This window comes from Stegostoma tigrinum, chromosome 4 (genome assembly GCF_030684315.1).
Source record: "Stegostoma tigrinum isolate sSteTig4 chromosome 4, sSteTig4.hap1, whole genome shotgun sequence".
In the NCBI taxonomy this organism is placed as follows: Eukaryota; Metazoa; Chordata; class Chondrichthyes; order Orectolobiformes; family Stegostomatidae; genus Stegostoma; species Stegostoma tigrinum.
The window spans coordinates 63223967-63243738 of record NC_081357.1 but is presented as its reverse complement, the minus strand read 5'-3'; the positions used below and the strand labels follow the sequence as shown (position 1 = coordinate 63243738).

General features: G+C 39.7%; 1 protein-coding gene across 2 annotated transcripts in view; it reads left to right on the top strand.

The window, feature by feature from the left end:
* Positions 1–19772, top strand: part of man1a1 (mannosidase, alpha, class 1A, member 1) — a 422282-nt gene that overhangs the window by 7522 nt on the left and 394988 nt on the right. The window contains exons 1-2 of one of the 2 annotated variants that reach the window (XM_059645384.1): positions 6031–6124; positions 13108–13226. The exons of the other annotated variant lie outside the window; for it this stretch is intronic. Of the exons in view, the coding sequence (XP_059501367.1) occupies positions 13143–13226 (84 nt within the window). The 5' untranslated portion in view covers positions 6031–6124; positions 13108–13142. Of the gene's footprint in view, positions 1–6030; positions 6125–13107; positions 13227–19772 lie in introns of those variants that run through there. 2 annotated transcript variants of the gene reach the window in all.

The window sequence follows — 19772 nt, the reverse complement described above, 5'->3', positions numbered from 1 at the left end:
CAGGTCAATCGTATGTAAATTTTGCAGAGACAGGGGATTCAGATTTGTGACTCTGAGTTAAAAGTTTTAAGCTGTTTTTAAATACATGGAGTCGTGATGTGTTCTCAACACAAATAAGCAACATTATTTTGCTAAGTGCAGAGTTTGCCTTTGGGAGTGATGTGCAACATCAGTATCTGTCTAAGGGCATAAGGGTTCAGAATTTCATAAGATTAAAGGAGTTATTGAAATGCAAATTGCAGAGTCTTCCCTGTACTTTATGATTGTAGTTGGTCCTTAAAATCTAGCTCATAGCACTTCTCCAGCTTGACTGTTTTGGGTATTTGCATACGACTGTGCCATTAGTTATAGGTCAGAGGAAGATACAATTGTTGGCCCTTTTATGTTTAGAATGATGGACCTACCCCTGGACTGAGAGACCCAGGTTCAAGTCCCATTTGCTCTAGAGGTAATAGCACTGAACAGATTGATTGGAAAAATAGGCTTATTTTTAAAAAAATCATTGTTTGAAAAACACTGGAATCAATTTGGAATGACGTAGAAGCAACAGATTTAGAAGATCGCAATTTAATCAAGCAGAGGCTGAATGGCTTTGTGGAAGGGAAATCATGTCTGACTAATTGAGAGGTTTTTGAGAAAATCTCAACAAGTGTGGACAGAGCTGAATGAGCAGTTCTGTTTCTGGACTTCCAGAAGGTATCCAACAAGGTACGTCACCAAACGTTTGTCTTTTAAGCCCACGGTTTGAGAGGTAATATGTTTGCATGGTTACGAAAATTGGGTAAATAGGCAAGAAACAGCAATTGGGGATAAGAGGTTCTTTTTTGGGTTGGCAACTCTGGCACTCCCACCAATGACCCCTTTGGAATACCAATGTTTACAATATATGTAAATGTCTTAGAGGAAGGACGTGAATGTCCTGTAGCTACATTTTTGGATGGTGCAAAAATAGATGGAAAGGCAGGTTGCGAGTCAATGCAAGCAGTTTACAGAGAAATATTGACAGGTTAAGTAAGTGGGCAAAAAGTTGGCAAATGAAGTGTAATGTGCATTAATGTGAAGTTGTTTATTTTGGAATGGAGAATAAAAGAACAGTATCAGTTAATTAGAGAAAAAACTGCAGAAAGCTGCAACACAAAGGGACTAGGAGGTACTGGTGCATGAAACACAGGAAGCTAGCACACAGTTACAGCACGTAATCAGGAAGACTGATTATTGGCCCTTATCTCTAGGGGCTTGGAATATAAGTGTAGGGAAGTCTTATTGCGGTGATACAAGAAAATATATTGTTTCATTGGAGGCAGTTCGGATAAAGGTTCCTTAGAATGATTCGTGGTGTGGAGGGGTTGTCTTATAAGTTAAGGCTAAACAGATTAGGACCCCATGAATTAGGAGAATGTTTGGAAGAAGGAGAAGTGATCTCATTGAAATATGCAGTACTCTTCAGGGTCTTGACAGGGTGAAAGCTGAGAAGATGTTTTCGTTCATGGGAGAGTATGGGACCAAAGGACATAGTCTCAGAATACAGGGTGCTAAACTAAGAATGACTTGAGGAATTTCTTCTCTGAGGGTTATGTCTTTGCAATTTCTTACAACAGAGAGCTGAGGTGAATTTAAGGTTAGGATTATGGGGAAAATGAAGGAAAGTCTTTTGAGGGGTGTCAGATCAGTTAGGATCCTATTGAATGCTGGAGTAAGCTTGAGGGGCTCAACTCTCTGTTTCTGTTCCTATTTTGTATGATCTTATCCAGGTCTTAAACTATTTGGGATCTTGGGCTTCATAACTAGAGGTATGCTCATTTGAATACAAAAGTTGGTGAGTTTGGGTAAACTTTTATAAAGCTGTGGTTGGATCGCAGTTAGAGTATTACATCTAGTTCTGATTGCCATACTTTAGAAAGGATGTGAGGATCTTGGTTGACGTCCAAAGCACACTTATTAGAATGGTTTCAAGGCTGGGAGATTTCAGCTACCCTGCTAAGTTGGAGAAGTTAGTATTCTTTATTTGATGGTGGAGGGGTGATTTGACAGGGATGTACAAGATTGTAACTAGTTTGGATAAGATCGACAAAGAAAAACTGTTTCTGTGAGCTGATGGAACAGGAACAAGAGGTGTACAGGGTGGATGTGAGGAAGAATTTTTAATGGAATGAATAGGAATGGCCTTGACCTTGCTGTGAAAAATGGTTATTACAGTGGTGATAAGAGATTTCTAAAGGAAATTGAATGGATCCCCATGGTAAATAATTGGTGAATTATGAGAGTAACTGGGTAATGGTAATGATTGGATCTATAGAAAGCTGAGTGGTCACCTGCTCTGTAATGACTCTGACTGCAAAAAATTTACGTTTACAATGGCGTCTTCTGTCAGGAATCACTGACATTGAGTAGGGAAATCTGAAGAATCGTGAATTAACTGACAGAAGTACATTTGAAAATACGGGATCACCAATTTACAACAGAGATGAGGAAATCTTTTTCTATGGGGTTTGAGTATCTTAGGGAATTCCCTTTCTCAAAAGACAGTGGATGCAGTTTGTTCAAATGTTTTTAAGGCAGCATGGTTAGATTCTTGATTACCAAGCGGATGAAAAATTATTGAGGAAATTCAGGAATACAGATTGAAGTTAAAATTAAAAAATCAGATCAACCATAATCTTAATGAATGGGGAACAGGCCCAATGGGTGAATGGCCTACTTTTTGTTCCTTGTGGATATGTTCATTCAAATTAATTTAATAAGTAGCTGATGATTGCAGCCCCCTCATCATCACGAGCCCCGTATAAGATTAACCAGAAAAGTTGGTGACCCTCGGACCTCTAGTTCCCATGGCAATATAACGGAGTTCAAACTGTGCTGTGTCATGTTAAAATCAAAAGTAAATGCTGTTTAAATCAGAAAGCACAGTTTCAAGCACTGTCCTTTTCTAGTCGAAATGCCACCTGAAGACCTCTACACCACTGAACCATGGCCAATACTGTTGACATGGAGCCTTTGGTTAGTTGACTGCTTTGTGAGCACTGACATTTCAGAGGCAGTGATTTTTATGTTTCTGCACAGGTTAATGCACAATACAGATTGAACTTTGCAACTACCGCTAAGGAAACAAAACAAATTCTATATTTGTTATTTTGATTAAACTAAGCAATAATTACTTGTATTAGGTCATTGCAAGTTTAAGTTCAATAATTAGTCTTTATCGATTAAGTAAAAAAACTGGTGAACTAAGTCAATTTTGTTTTGTCTGAGATGCAGATAATATTTTATTTATTTATTTAAAAGCTTTTATTTAAAAACAATGCAATAAATCTCTTATAGTGTGGAGCTGGAGGAACACAGCAGACCAGGCAGCATCAAAGGAGCAGGAAAGTTGACATTTTGGTTCGGGACCCTTCTTCAGAAAGGGTGCTGCCTGGCCTGCTGTGCTCCTTCAGCTCCACTGTGTTATCTCTGACTCCAGCACCAGCAGTTCTTAGTATCTCGCAGTAAATCTACTGTTTTTGTAATTTTCCAAATGTACTTCTGTTATGATATTCTCATCTTTTAAAATTTATTTTGAACAGTGTAGTTCCAGTGGCACCCCCTGATCTTTGTATATTAGGCCTTTCTGTTTGTTGCAGATTGTTGATAACGTCATACGAGTATTGAATTGTTCTGTAATGAGTTTTGCAATTGAAAAATCCCCAGCAGACTTGTTCTCAGTCAAAAATGGTATGTAGCAAATGACTTTGCTTAATCTTCCGTCATGCCTTTGGATTTTAGAGGCATAGAGCCATGGAACAATACAGCAAGGAAACAGACCCTTGTTGGTGCCAACCAGATACCCAATTCTGATCTATTCCCATTTGCTAGCTTTTGGCCCATATCCCTCTAAACCCTTTCCAATTACCCACCCAGATGCCATTTAAATGTTGTAATTGTACCCACCTCTGGCAGCTTGTTCCATATATGTACCACCCTCTGTGTTAAAAAGGTGCCCGTCAAGTCCCTTTTAAATCTTTTCCCCACTCACCCGAAACATATGCCCTTGGATTTTGGACTTTGCTAGACTGGTTAAATAAAAACCTTGGCTATTCACTCTATGCATGCCCCTCATGATTTTGTAAACCATCCATATGGTTACCTCTCAGTGTCCAATGCCCGAGCCTATTCAGCTGCTTTGTATAGCTGAAACTTTCCAGTCTTGGCAACATCCTTGTAAATCTTTTCTGAACCCTTATCAAGTTTCTCAACATCCTTCCTATAGCAGGGAGACCAGAAATGAACATGGTATTCCAAAAGTGGCCAAATCAATGTTATGTACAGCTGCAACATGACGTCTAAATATATTCAGTGCACTGACCAATGAAGGCCATTATGTCAAATGCTACCTTTAATATCCCCTGTACCTGCGGCTCCAGTTTCAAGGAACTATGCGCCAACACCCCTAAGTCTGTCTGTTCCACATCAGTCCCCAAGGCCCTTTCGTTAACTGTAAGTACTATCCTGGTTTGGCTTACCAAAGTGCAACACTGTAGATTTAACTAAATTAACCTCTATCTGCTGCTCCACAGCCCATTGGACCAACTGATCAAGGTCCTGTTGTACTCTGAGATAACATTTATCACTGTCCACTATGCCACTAATATTGGTGTCATCTGCAAACTTATCAATCATGCCCCATATGCTCACATCCAGATAACTTGTGTAATGTTGAAAAGCACTGGACCCAACACTGAACCTTGTGGCACGCTGCTGGTCATTGGCCTCCAGTCTGAGAAATAACCCTCTACCACCAGGTCCCCTATTTTCAAGCTTTTTTTAATCCAATTGGCTCACTCCCTTGAATTCCATGTGATCTGACCTTACTAATCAGTCTATTATGCAGAACCCGGTTGAATGCCTTGCTGAAATATGTATTGGCAACATCTGCTCTTCCTTCATCTAGCATCTTTGTCACTTCTTCAAAAAAAGCTCAATCAAGCTAGTGAGACATGATTTCCCATGCACAAGGCCGTGTTGACTATCCCTAGTCAGTCCTTGCCTTTCCAAATGCATATAAATCTTGTCCCTTAGGATCCTCTCCAGCAATTTACCCACCACTAACGCTGGGCTCCCTGGTCTGTAGTTCTTTGGTTTTTCCTTAACACCTTACTTAAACAATGGCACCAAGTTAACTAACTGCCTGTCTTTCGGTACCTTACATCTAGCTGTTGATGATACAAATATCTCAGCAAGGGGCCCAGCAATCTCTTCCCTGGCTCCCTTCAAAGTTCTAGGATACACTTGATCAGGTCTGGGGATTTATCTAACTTTGTGTGTTTTGAAACTTCCAGCATCAGCTGTAATAGGGGTACTTTTCAAGACATTACTGTTTAATTCCGCTAGTGCTCTAGCTTCTGTATCCTTCCCTGCAGTAAATACTGACGCAAAGTATTTGTTTAGAATCTCACTACCTCCTTTTCAAGCAACTAGAAAACACTAGATTTTTACCATTAAGAAAAAAAATTCTTTGAGATAGTGTTTTTTAAAAAAAATTCAAGCATTTATTAAAACAAAACCCAATTAAATGAAAGTAAAATTAATATTTTCTCCCCCAATAGAAAATAATCTTGATCCAGGCATGATAGCTCAACATAATATTAGTATAGTTTACTAACAATATTAATGTTTGTCAAGTTCTGGTGTTCTGTTATAAAGTAACCCATTGCTTTAGCCCTCATAATGAACAGCTTAGTGTTACCTAGCAGGCATTCACTGTTGTTTAGTGTTTTAATTAGATATGAGGCTAGGAACATTTTGTTTGTGTTAACGACCAAACAAACATTGAAGCTTTGTGTTTAATTAAGTAATGGTCTTTATACACAAGATCACCTGATTTTGTAATAACAATGATTGTGCACTGTACTGACGGTAAACTTTTGCTGGGCTTGGGTGTTCATGTGATCTCTCGTCAGTTAATTTTAATCAGTTTGGTGACTATTTAGTTTGTAATTACTTTGCGCCTTGTGGATCCCTAAATACATTGAGGTCAATAGAACAGAAACCACACCCCCTCCCCTCCCATCTCATGATTTAAAGTGCATAACAAGTTATGTTTGCAGATACTGGCTGAAAGTGTTTGCCTTGTTTCCACTGTGCACTAGTAAGTGATGAATTTAATTGTTTGGGCTTTTGATACACTGTTAAAATTGGAATGTCAGCTGTTGTCTCTTGATTCCAGATAGCATCTACTTAGAGTAGTGAATTTCTGTGGTGGGCCTTCATGTGACTGAATGAGCAAACATTTTGGCGTACTGATCTTTTGCAGTAAGATATGAATAATGGCATTGCTTCCTTTTCATTTCTTTGCCACTGCTGTGCTTCTTCACTAAGATATTGTGACTGAAGACAATGCACAAGTTGTTGCCATTCTGAAGAATTGGTAGCAAGCTCCTCCTGGTTATTAATGTTAATGCTGCCTCACTTCAAGTTTCTTTTGAAGTTTTTGTTTTCGACCCTCCCCTAGAATATTGAGTTTGAGAGTTGAGGAAACAGGACTGAGTATGGGGAGATGGTTTATGGCTATCAAGACAGTGTCCAGTCAACTAAAGTTCACTTTGTGGGAGTTTTGGCTGAAAGAACGATGTTAGCGTTCATTTCACAGTCCTCCCACTAAATCAAAAGGAAGCTGTGGAAGCATTGCTGATGGTATTTCTATAGCGCTGTTTTGTTGTTGATGTCTCCATGCAGTATAGATGTGTGTTGATGATAGTTGCTCTGTATATGTTGACTTATGGAGGTCTTGATGGTCAAATGTAGCTGAGTAGCTTTTAGAAGGCAGAGTTCGAAAGATTGCAAATCTGGTACAGAATGGGCCATTGCAATTTTGTGGATTTGACTGCCAACAAAGCAAATCAGATTCCTTTCAAAAGATTTAAAGCTGTACTGTGTGAACCACAAGGCTTGACGCTATGAAAGTATTCAAGCTGATATCTTAAAAGCTTTAAGATCACTTTTTACGTGGGCTCTTGGATGAACTTTGGAGGTAAAATAACTCCCCCACCAGATTTCAGAAAAGTGATAGTGATAACTACCATCAAGAAGGGCTAGAAATGATGTGGGAACTACTGAGATATTTCTGTTTCACCTATTGTAGCTGAAATCTTGACACACCATTGTTCTCATTCGCCTCCTTCCATGCAGAGGTAATTGCATCCTTCAGCTGAAATTGTATGACAAAAACAGTGGCATTTTTACTGAATTTTTGGCCTTTTTTACTGCAAGCGTTCTTGTGAATGATCCAGAGGGAGATGATAGATTGACAAAGTCTAGCATTGCTTGGATTTTTTTTTGTTATACTATGCTGTGTTTGGACTTAATATAGGAAATATAGCCCATCCAGTCTGTACCGACCTTCTGAAGAGTATCGCACCCGGACCCACCTCTCTATCCTACCCCTGTTACCCTGCATTTCCCATGGCTAATACACCTAACCTACACATCCTGGAACTCTGGTGCTGAGGAGCAGCAGTGCTAACCACAGAGCCACCATGCTACCCCAAAATTGCTTTCTAATTTTTGTTGAATGGCACAAATTAATGCACATTTTTGTGTTTGTGTATATAGTTGAACTGAAAAAATGTGGATCATGGTATCACTGTTGATTTACCATCTTGCTGTTACATTCTGCCTAAATGATGCTAATATAAAAATGGCAACTAGATGCACCCTGAGAAATGAACTACCTTGGAATAAGTAATCTTCTTCAGCTATTATGCTTGAATTTTATTTGCTGTTGATATTTTGCTGTTGATGTTTTGCTCTTGCCAACAAATTTGTCGTTGTGTCATTTGTCTTGCCCCTTTTCAAAGACCGTGCAATGGGCTGCTTGTTGGGGGCTACCCTCTTGTCATCAGTGTTTGAAAGAGGCTGAGGTGCAATAAAAGCAAGGCAGGCTGGTTAGAATGTATTGTAGCTGCCTAACATTCTGCATCCTGATGTCTCTATACTGTAGAGGCGTATCTCAAGAATCCTTATAGCATAGAAGATTCTATAAGAACAGAATTCAACCCAAACTAAAAGAACAGTTTAGCTAATCCCACTCCTTTTACCCCAATCCTGAAACTGTCCTTTTTTTAACTTTGGGGGCTTATCTAATGTGTTTTCAAAAGTTAAGATTGAAATCACCTCTAACTACCCTTTGACACTTTGCATTTAATACTAGATACACTTAGTGTCTTTTTTAAATGTAATCGTCCTCTTATTGTCTTTGCTTCCTTTGCCAATCATGTTAAATTTGTGGTGTCTATTTCTCAACCTTTCCACTCTTACTCTGTCCTTCTTACTACCCTGTCTAGCCACCTCATCATGATGAACATCTCCAATTTCCTATCAACTTTGTTGTCAACATTTTCAATTTATCCGTATATTCGAAATTCTTCCCCCTCTCAAGCTATGCTTGAAACATTTTTCGCACCTTTTCTAAACCATTCACATCCTAGTGTAGTGATGTGAGTTAGACACAATACTACACTTCAGGATGCGCTGGTACTTTATATCATCATGGCGCTCTCTGCTCTTATTCATAAAGCCTATGATCCTTAACTGTTTTCTCAACCTCTTAGATATCTTCGACAATTTGTGCACATACGCCAAGTATATCTGTGCCTGTATCCCTTGGGCTTTCTATTATATTATTATACTTTATTATATCCTTTTCCTCGCCCTTCCGAACAGAATATATTGCTTTGCATTTCCATTTGTTAAATTTCAACTGCTACTTAACTACCCATCCAATCAACTTTTCTGCACTTCTAAGTCTCGTGCCATCTGCAGATTTTTAAAATTGTGTCCTGTACATCCAAGTCATAAATATCAAGAAAAGCAGTGGTCTTAATATTAGTACATCTGTTTCCTGTCAATCAGCCAACTTTGCATCCATGAGAGTGTTAGATAGTGTTGTATCATAACGTCTTTTACAAGTTCATGTACACAGCATCAGTGGCATTGCCATCACCAGCCCTGTCTGGTAGCTAATCAAAAAACTCCAACCAAGTTAGTTGAACAGAATTAGCCCTTTATCAGATGCATACTAGCTTTTCTTATTGAATCTGCACTGTGTTAAGTGACCGCTAATTTTGCCCCAGGCAATTACTTCTAAGTTCTCCAACTACTGAGTTTAAATTGACAAACCTCGTGCCTGCTTTTCACTTGTAAGACCTAAAGGCAGCTGTTTAAGGACTATACAATTACTACAAGTAGCCCAATAATGCATCCTGTAGCAGTTTAGTTTCTATACCACAGTGGCATTCTGGAGTCGTCAGGAGACATTTATAAGTTGAAACCTCAGCTGTATGCATGTATGTTTAAAAAAAGTCAGTGTGTTGTTTATTTGACCTGGCAATTTCATGTCTTATCCCAATGGACAAATGTGAGAGTATTCCAATTTTTAGTGAGTGAACAGCATTTCTCAAGACCTAGTGACCTTGCATTTTTTAAATAAAACAAAGAACTGTGGATGCTGGAGATCCGAATCAAGCAAAACAGAAGTTTCTGGAGAAATTCAGCAGGTCTGGCACCATCTGTGAAAGAAAAACAACATTCACGTTTTGGGTAAAGCGATCCTTCTTCAGAACTGAAAGGTGGTATTTTTGCTGATGATGGGACTTGGAGTAGGTAGAGGTTGCGTGTGGAGACGAGTGGAGTGAGTGAGTGGATACGTGTAGATGGAACCCAGAGAGAGAGGGACAAAAAATGGGTAGACAAGGGAGATAAACATAGACCGCTTTGCCGAGCACCTACATTCAGTCTGTAAACAAGACCAGAGCTTCCAGTTAATCGCCACTATGATAAAACACTGTCTTCCCTGGCCAATGTTTCTGTCTCAGACTTGCTGCAGTGTTTCAGTGACGCTGAACGTAACCTGGAAGCACAACACCCTATCTTCTGCTTGGGTTCCTCACAGCCTTCAGGACTCAATGTCGAGTTTAACAATTTTAAACTGTGATTACCTTTTCCCATGCCAGTTACCTATCCCCAGGACCGAGGTCCTGTAAAGAATTGGGCTGCTTTCAGTACAGCCAACCCACTGCAACCTACCCATAGGCCCCATTATCATCTATCCAGCTTCTCTTCTTCCCAATCTGTTTTTGAACAATTCCTTTGTTTTCTCACCTTTTTCTCTTTTTTCCCCTCAGGGCTTCTTCTCCACCCATTCACTCACACCTTCCTCTGCTCTGCACCCCCACCACATCAGCATAAATACCACCTTTTCTAAGCTGCTATCTGCTCTAAAGGATGGCCACAGGACTGAAAATGTTAACACTGTTTTCTTTTCACAGATGCCTTTGGACCTCCTGAGTTTCTCCAGTAATTCGCATACATTTGTATGTTTTAAGTTCATCCACATCAAACTAATATAAGAATGGGAAACAGGAGAAGGCAGTTCACCCCTTTGAGTCTGCTCTGCCATTTGATAGATCTCATGACTGATTTCATCTCAACCTGAACTCGACTCACCTGCCTGCTGTCCATAATCCTTCAACAAGTTGTAAATTAAAAGCTTGGGTAAGTGTAAAGAAGAGATGGACGATGTCCCAGCATCCACCACACTCTAGAGCATTAAGTTCCATAGATCACAACCTTTGAGAGTAGTAATTTCTGCTCACTCTGTTTTAAATCTGCTGCACCTTATGGTAAAACAGAGCTGTTGCTCCAGATTGCCCCACATGAAGAAATGTCCCTTTGTACAGTTCTTCTGTCAATCTCCCTTGGCGTCTTCAATATCTTAGTTCAACCTCCTTTTCGTTTTTCTGAACTTCAGAGTATAGGCTTGAACTGCTTACCCTCATTTTGTAAGAAAAACCCCATATCTTTGGAATCAATTTAGTGAGCCTTATCTGAACTGCCTCCAATATAAATGTAACTCCCCTCAAGTGAGTGGATCAAAATTGTGCACAGTCTTCCACTAATTTGCAGCAACACTTGCCCATTTTTACATTTGATTCCTTGCTCAATAAACGTTAAATTCCATGTGCCTTCCTTATTACCTGCAGTACGTGCAGACTAGTTTCCCGCAATTCATACGCGAGGGCATCCAGATCCCTCAGCAGTGAAGCACTCTGAACTTACTCTCCATTTAGATAATAACTTGTTTTTCTATTCCACCAACCAAACTGGGTAACCTTGTACTTATCCACGGTAAACTTCATCTGCCAAATTTTGGCCCACCCACTAACCTATCCATACGTGGGTGTTACTATTTAGGCCAACATTTTTTATACATCCCTAATTGTCCTGGAGAAGGTGTGATGATCTGCCTTCTTAAGTTGCTGTAGTTAGGCTATGGGGATGCTGGCTCACTGCTGGTAGGGAGGGAGTTCAGGATTTTGACCAAGCCAATGTAAGAAATATATCACTGTTTCTTTACTCGGTAAGACGTGGGCTTGGACGGGAACTAGCAGGTAGTGGTGTTCCCATGCGCTTGTTGCCCTTGTCCTTCTAGATTGTAGAAGTTGGCAGGTTTGACAGGTGCTATCGACATGACCTTGATGTGCTACTGTGAATCATGTAGTTCATATTGCGCTATTACTGTGTGCTGGAGGTGAAGGCAGTGAATATTGAAGCTGGTCAAATGGGCTGCTATGTCCTTTGGCTATATCTATGTCATGAGGAAAAGATCTTCTTTCTTGATTTTCAGCTTGTCTGACCAGCAGCACAAGAGCATGCAGCAAAATAAAATCAGAAGCTGTTGGAAATATTTGGGTGATGTGGCATGTATTAGGAGAGAAAGAGTTAGGTTGATGTAACCTTTCATCAGATTTATAACATCTGCAGTATTTTGCTTCTCCCTTACAATACTCTCTTTTTTTTTCTGGATAAATATGTTGAGGCACTGACTAGGCCACAAGCTATTTTAATATTTTTATTATGCAGTGAGAAAGGTTTAATTGATCTTGTTGGAGAAGACCTTTAAGGGAATAGTGACCATAGCATGATTGAATTTACCATTAAGTTTGAAAAAGTCACATTTCAATCCAAAACTATATCGGGTTTCAAATCTAAACCAGAGCCATTGTAAAGGTTTGAGGCAGAAGTTTGTTGTAATGGAGTTGAAAAATTCATTAAAATGTTTGATAGTAGACAGGTAATGGTTAGGATTTAAAGAACCTGTTATAGGGTTTTTTATGAAGCTGGAGAGGGTTTGAGATTAAGGAGCAGCTGGATAGGCGGAGACTTTTTTCACTGGAGTGTAGGAGGTTGAGGGGTGACCTTTTAAAGTTTATAAAATGATGATGGGTATAGGTAAGATGACTTTTCCCTATTGTGGGGGATTTCAAAACTCAGAGGCATTTCTTTTTAAGGTGAGAGGAGAGAGATTTTAAAAAAAAATGTAAGGGGTTATTTTCTTTAACCCAGAGTGGTTCATATGTGGAATGAACTTCCAGAGGGAATGGTGGATGCAGGTACAGCTACAATGTTAAAAGAATATTTGGACAAGTACATGAATAAGAAATGTTTGGAGGGATATGGACCAGACATTACCAAGTAGACTCGTTTAGCTTGGAATTATGGTTGGCATGCACTGGTGGACCGAAGGGTCTTTTTCTGTGCTGTATGACTCTATGGCTTTATAACCAATAGCTTTAAAAAACATCTATTACTTCAAGGCAAAAGTACTCAAAAGAAAAGAAAGAGACCAAGGCTAATCAGAGCGTAAAAGATAAAATTAGATCAACAGAGGCCTATACATTTGTTAAAATAAGTTGCAAGCCTTGGGATAGGTTCAATTTTAGAAATTGGTGAAGGACAGACAATAAACTGGTGAAGAAAGACATTAGAAAGTGAATGTAAGCACAGGTACAGATTGGAAAAACTACTTTAATTACGTAAAAAGGAGGAAATTTGCAAAGACAAATTTGAGCCGATTGCAGGTACAAACAGAGAATCCTTAATAGGAGATAGAGAAATTATAGAGAAGCTAAGTAAGTACTTTGTGCTTGCCTTCAGAGGAAAAGACATTTCATGTCTCTGATATAATTAAGACCCAAGGGTCTCATGTGAATGTAGAACTGAAAGAAATTAGTAATACTTAAAAAAAAAAAAATTGGAGAAATTACTAAGATTGAAAATTAACAAATTTCGTAGGATTCAATGAACTTCACCCTGGAGTTTTGAAAGAAATGGCTACAGTGTATGCACTGGTGATCAGTGCTTCTCTAAATGGCCGTGGAGCTGTTGGAAGTTCTGTGAAGCTCATGCAGGAGGTGAGTAAACAAAGCTTAAATATCTGGGATTGGGGATGTTATACTGGCACAAATTCAGCATTTTTAAACAGACAGAAAGCAGAATATGATTTACCTGAAACGCAAATGAATTACCAAAAATTTTGTGATGACTGCAATAGGGCAGAAACTTTTAAAACTTTCACTGAATGGCTCACCTGCTAACTTTCCGAAGCCTTTTACTACAAGACACAAACCAATATTGTGGAACAAATGTGTTTATTGATGGACGTTATTGCAAATGTTCAGGAAACTTGATATAATTGTTATTTCAGCTCGTATTTTGCTACTGGAAAAGTCAGACTAATGTCTGGCTTAATTGATCAAGTTTTGTTTTGCTTTTAATGAGGTGGCCTGTCACAAAACATAAGCATGCAGTTTTGTGGATTTTACTTTTGACAAGTTTATTAAGCAAAAGAAATAAAGACAACAGACAAAAATATTAACATATAATACACTTCTAAAGATTTTTGAAGCACACCCTAAACATCACCCTATGGATCCTAAAACACTGCTTTACAGAAGACAAAAGCACCCCTTGTTATGTACTCACACAAAATGATCAGTCTTTTTGCTACTGTCTTGACAGGCTTAACTGTGACTTCATTTTCAAACCTGATGATCTTTTCCTGGAGTTTTCATACACCTAAGTTTAGTGTTTACAGCTTCAAATAACCTCTTCATGGTTTATCCAAACACTTCTGGACTCCCTGAACTTCTTACAGTGAGGTCATCTGGTTTTGCTATCTTCTCTTTCTTGGGAGCACTGCTTTAAATGCCTGTATTTGTCCGAGGACCTCTGCCAAGCTAACCAAACTGAAAACTGTAGAAATACTTTCCTCTCAAAGTACTCTTAAAAAAGAAATTACATTGAATAATATATAAATCGCTCCGCCTGCACCACTTTGTCCAGGAGATTGCAGTCCACCTAATTCGTTCTTGATTTGAACTATATTCACACATTTTAACATTCGCTTCTTCCATCATTGGTCTGTCATGGCTTATCCTTGAGTTCCTTGATTCATGAGTATTGGCTAATCTGAAGCAAGGTTTGTTGATTTCACTGGAGGGTGGGGAGATCCCAGGGGACTGGAAAAATGGATAGTTTAGCACCCTGGTTTAAGAGGGAAGGGGGAGTGTCAGAAAATAGGAAACTACAAGCTGGCTCACCTGACTTTGGTCATTGGTAAGATTTTTAAGAGTGCATTATTAAGGATGAGATTACAGAGTACTTGGAAGTGCATGGTAAAATAGATTTGAGTCAGCATGCCTTCGTCAAGGGGAGGTCATGCCTGAAAAATCTGTTAAAATTCTTTGAGAGGGTAATGAGCAAGTTAGGAAAAGGAGAGCCAATGGATGTGATCTATTTGGATTTCCAGAAGGCCTTTGACAAGGTGCTGCCCAGGAGCCTTCTAAGTACGATAAGAGCCAGTGATGTTAAGGGCAAGGTACTGGAATGGATAGACGATAAAAGGATCTTTTTCAGGATGGCAGCTGGTGACTAATGGAGTTCTGCAGGGGTCAGTGTTGGGACCACAGCTGTTCACGTGATATATTAATGATCTGAACAGAGGAGCTGAGGGCGTTGCTACAGGTGACACAAAGATCAGTGGACGGACAGGTAAATGTTGAGAAAGTGTGGAAGCTGCAGAAGGACTTGGACAGTCTAGTGGGCAGGGAGGTGGCAGATGGAATACAGTGTGGAAAAGTGAGAGCTTATGCACTTTTGTAGGAAGAATAGAGGCACAGAGCATTCTCTAAATGGAGAAAGGTTTCTGCTGTTTGAAGCACAGAGTCTTGGGAATTCTCATTTTAGGTTTCTCTTAAATTTAACATTCATTGCAAATGCAGTGCTAGCATTCATTTTAAGAGGCTTGGAATGCAAGAGCAGAGAAGTACTGCTGAGGTTCTGGTCAAACTACATTTGGAATGGTGTGAACAGTTTGGGGCCCAATATTTCAGGATGGATATCCTAGCATTGGATTCCACAGAAGGTTCACAAAAAAATGATTTTCGACCTGATGGGTTTGTCATATGAGGAGTGGTGGAGGATTCTGGGTCTGTATTGGACGGAGTTTAGAAGGATGAGGGAAGGATCTTACAGAAATTTAGAGTACAAAGAGGCCTGTGTTGAGTGGGCATGGAGAACTGGGACCCAAGGGCCAGAGTGGAGGGATGACTCCTTAGAACTGAGATGAGGACGAATTTCTTCAGCCAATGGGTGGGGAATCTGTGAAACACATTACCACAGAAAGCTGTGGAGGTCAAGTTATTTGTGCATTCAAGACCGACAGCTTCTTGATTAATAAGGGCATCAAAGAGATAGAGATAATGCAGGCGAATGGGTTGAGAAACATATCAACCATGATTGTGTCTGCTGTGCCATTAAATGGGCTGAATCACCTAATTCTGCCCCTATGGTCTTAAAATCTTATGGTCTTAAGATTGCAGAAAAAACCATACCTATGTTTGTAAGAAATGCATTTGTCTTAAATCTACACAAGCACATAGTTCTGAAAAACTCATGATTTACTTATGGTTAGGTGGAATGGCAATGATAAACTGCCTGTAGCGTTCAGGGATGTGTAGTTTAGATGGGTTATAGGGGAAATGGGTCTGGGTGGGCGATTTGGTGTGAACTTGATGAACTGAAGGGCCTGTTTCCATGATGTAGAGATTCCATGATACTGGGAAATGGATTTAAATTAGATCAGCATTTGCATTAGGATCTAGAACGATAAAGGGGCTAACAGTTTGAAGTGAACAAAGTAAAGATGGTTAGCTGAGCAGGCCCGAGCCATTTTTTGACCATCAGAAATAAGAATTTAGAATTGGTGCCGTGCAGTTAGTTTTGAGGCAGAACTTGCACATTATCTGTACATTGTAAACGCTGCAGTTTATATGCTGAGCATTCATGCATAGTCTATTTCCACCATTCCTACTTTGTCTTGCTATTCTTCCTGTTCTTTGCAGTCATCCTGTAACAAGCAGAGGACTCCAATTTCTGCCCATGCTATTTGCTTGATTGGTGTTGGCTCTCCTGAAGATTAGCTGTTGGACCTGAAAGGGGTTAAATTTGACTTTTTCTTGCCATACTTAACCATGTGAAGATGAACAGAGATAATGGGAACTGCAGATGCTGGAGATTCCAAGATAATAAAATGTGAGGCTGGATGAACACAGCAGGCCAAGCAGCATCTCAGGAGCACAAGAGCTGACGTTTCGGGCCTAGACCCTTCATCAGAGAGCTCTCTGATGAAGGGTCTAGGCCCGAAACGTCAGCTTTTGTGCTCCTGAGATGCTGCTTGGCCTGCTGTGTTCATCCAGCCTCACATTTTATTATCTTGAAGATGAACAGAGTTGCCTCTTAAGGAGAATAAAGAAAAACTCCAAGATCACTCAAACAGGTCAGGGAACTGAGGATTTGAATATATTTATCACTTAGCAGCATGGAGGCACAGAGCATGTTAAACTTGTTCTGCATTTGTAACAGTCGGTGATGTCTAGTGTGTTAATATGGTGTCCATAATGCAATATGAATACATTGTTGATCTATGTTATGCATCTTTACAAATCCATTCGTTACAAAATGTGAGTTATTTATTTTCACCCATCTTAACCAGTTTTCAACATGAAACAACACCTACTTATGTGTACAAATTTCCCTAAACTAGAGCAGGCTTCATTGTAAATAAATAATATCAGCATTTTTTTCAGCCTGAGCATCCAGATGCTGCTCTTGATCCAGTGGCATTTATTTATAAATGAATCGAGGAAACCTTGACATGATTGCACCTTTTCCCATTATGAGTTTAAGTAATGCCAGTTTTGTGCTCAGTTGGCTCTGTGAATTGATCAGTACAGATTATTTCCAAGTTCTGCCAAAACTGTTGTCTAAAGCTGATGTAATCTTGGAAATGGTGTTTTGGCAAGTGCTGTTGTACCCTATCGACTTAACAGCATATGTTGCAAAACATGATCACAAATTGAAATGTTTGACATCAACTTTGGATGAGTTGGTATGGGATGAGTTGGTATTTCCTTCAAGAAAATGTTTTAATGCGGATTGACATGATCAGCATTGGTCCTTACCACCTATCTATCTGTCACTGGTTCTGTTACTCTCCTCCTCACGCTAGCAGGTTAATTTGGGCGACTGTAAACCTAGTAATTCTGAACTCAGCCTCTGAACTAATAGTCCATGAATCAGATGAGCCACTGATTTTTACCTCTGAAGCATATTTGTCTCTGCCCTTCACTTGGCCCACCTATGGCTCATAACTTTATCCATCATGTTTTGTAAACTTTAGCTGAAGTCATTTCTGCCCATTTCTTATCCTGCACCAGATCCTGTTTAATTATTGTCCTGTAGTTACTGAACAATTGTGCTTCTCAAACCTCATTTAATTTTCACTCTCACATATAAATTATTAACCCATGAAGGGATTTAAACCTCTCTACATATTAGTTAGCCGCAACGATATTACACACAAATCTGCCCCTCCCCTCTGAAAATACACACATTTCAGATTTTGGTCTCTTGGATACTCCTTTAGTCACTGCCATGCCATTAGTGGAAGTATCTTGAACTACAGTGCTTTCGGAACTTTTCTGTTTCCAGTTCACACACAGAACCTTCATGTTGGAAAAAGTTCCAAGCTGCTACGCATGTCAGCCGATGAAAAATGTATGTCAAACCAGAAGAAGCGATTATGTTATGAAGACGTTTCTCAAGAAACAGAAAACTTCAGAAAAGTAGTCATGCAGAAAGTATGACATAGGCAGCCAGGGATTGTAGGTTCTAGAATATTGAGGGGAGTGAGCTGAAGGAATGGAGAGAGTTTTTTTTGTTCGAGGAGGTTTTATTGATGCAGGTGGTGGTGAAATGAAGTGAATTGAAGATGATTTTAAGCTACTTTGAGCCAACGTATGTTAGTATAGGCTGTGGTGATGACTAAGTAGGGCTTAATGTCCTTGAGATCATACATTGTGGTTTAAGGTGTTAAGAATAGTGTGCTTCAAGAAGCCGTATACATTGTGACAAGACCAAGACCTTTAACCTCTTATTTTGAAGAAATCTGCAATCCTTGCCTTTTAACTGAATGAATACAATCACAAGCTTCTACAGATTAAACCAAAATATTGTTTTCTGTTCGAGAAACAAGCAAGCACATGCTAAATTCTGGGCTAGCCACCATAAGACAGGAGCAGAACTAAACCAACCAGTCCTATAAACCTGCTCCACTATACATCGAGGTCATGGCTGATCTGATAATTCTCAACTCCACTGTCTTGCTTAATCTCCATAACCTTTGATTTCCTTACGGATTTTAAAAACCTGCTTATCTCAGCATTGAATATACTCCCTGACCCAGCTGCAACAGACCTTCACAGTAAAGAAATGAAATTCAATTCATTCTCTTCTCTCTATCCTGACTGTGCGAGCCCTTCCTCTGAGATTATGCCCTGGTCCAGTCTCTTCCCCCAAGTGGAAGCAACCTTTCTGCATCTATCCTCTCAAGTCCCAAAGAATCTTGTACGTTGCAATAATAAGATCACTTCCCATTCTTTCATATTCCAATGAGTGCAGGCCCGGTTTACTCAGCTCTCCTCATAAGATTGTCCCTCTATACCGGGTAACAGCCTCCAAAGCCAGTGTATTTTTCCCGAAGGGGTGTCCCAAAACAATGCACAGTATTTCAGCTGTGGCCTGATTTGTGCTTCCTGTAGTTTTATCTAAACTGCCCCACATTTATACTTCATTCCCTTTTGAATTCCATTCCATTTATCTTCCGTCTTATCAACTGAACTTGGATGTTAGCATTTTGTGATCCGCGCATGTGGACTCCCAAAACCCCTCTTCTGGAGCTTTCTTCAGTCTTTCTCTCTTTAACTAGTTATCAGCTTCCCTGTTCTTCCTGTCAAAGTTCATGGCCTCATCCGTTCCAAAATTATATTCTGCTCCTCCAGGCTTTTACCCATTTGTTTGTGTATACCTGTGCAGACTATGTTCCTTGCCTTCCCATCAACTTTTGTGCCTTTGGCAAACTTGGCAATAAGTACATTCAGTTTGTCAGTGCAGGTCATTAATGTAAATAGTAAATAATTGTGGCCACAGCGCTGAACCTTGTAGCACTTCACCAGTTCCAGGTTGACATCCTGAAAGCTCCCTCTAATGCAAACTCTCCATTAGTTAATCAATCCTCTGCCTGTCTATCTAAATTTAAACACAAGAGAAACATGAGTTCAAAATGGATTAACAAGCAAAATGCCTTTGATTATAAACTATAAGTTGCAGATGAAATGGCCGATACAACTCTGATCTTAAAAATTGGCTCAAAGGTCCACCAGGTTTTTCAAAACCTTGTCTATTTTTGTGAAGAGTGTCAGCTCATTTCTTAGGAGCTAGCCTGGTCCATTGCCAATGCAGTGCACAACCCAACTAAGTTCTACGGGGATAATGGGAACTACAGATGCTGGAGAATCCAAGACAACAAAGTGTGACGCTGGATTGATGCAGCAGGGCAA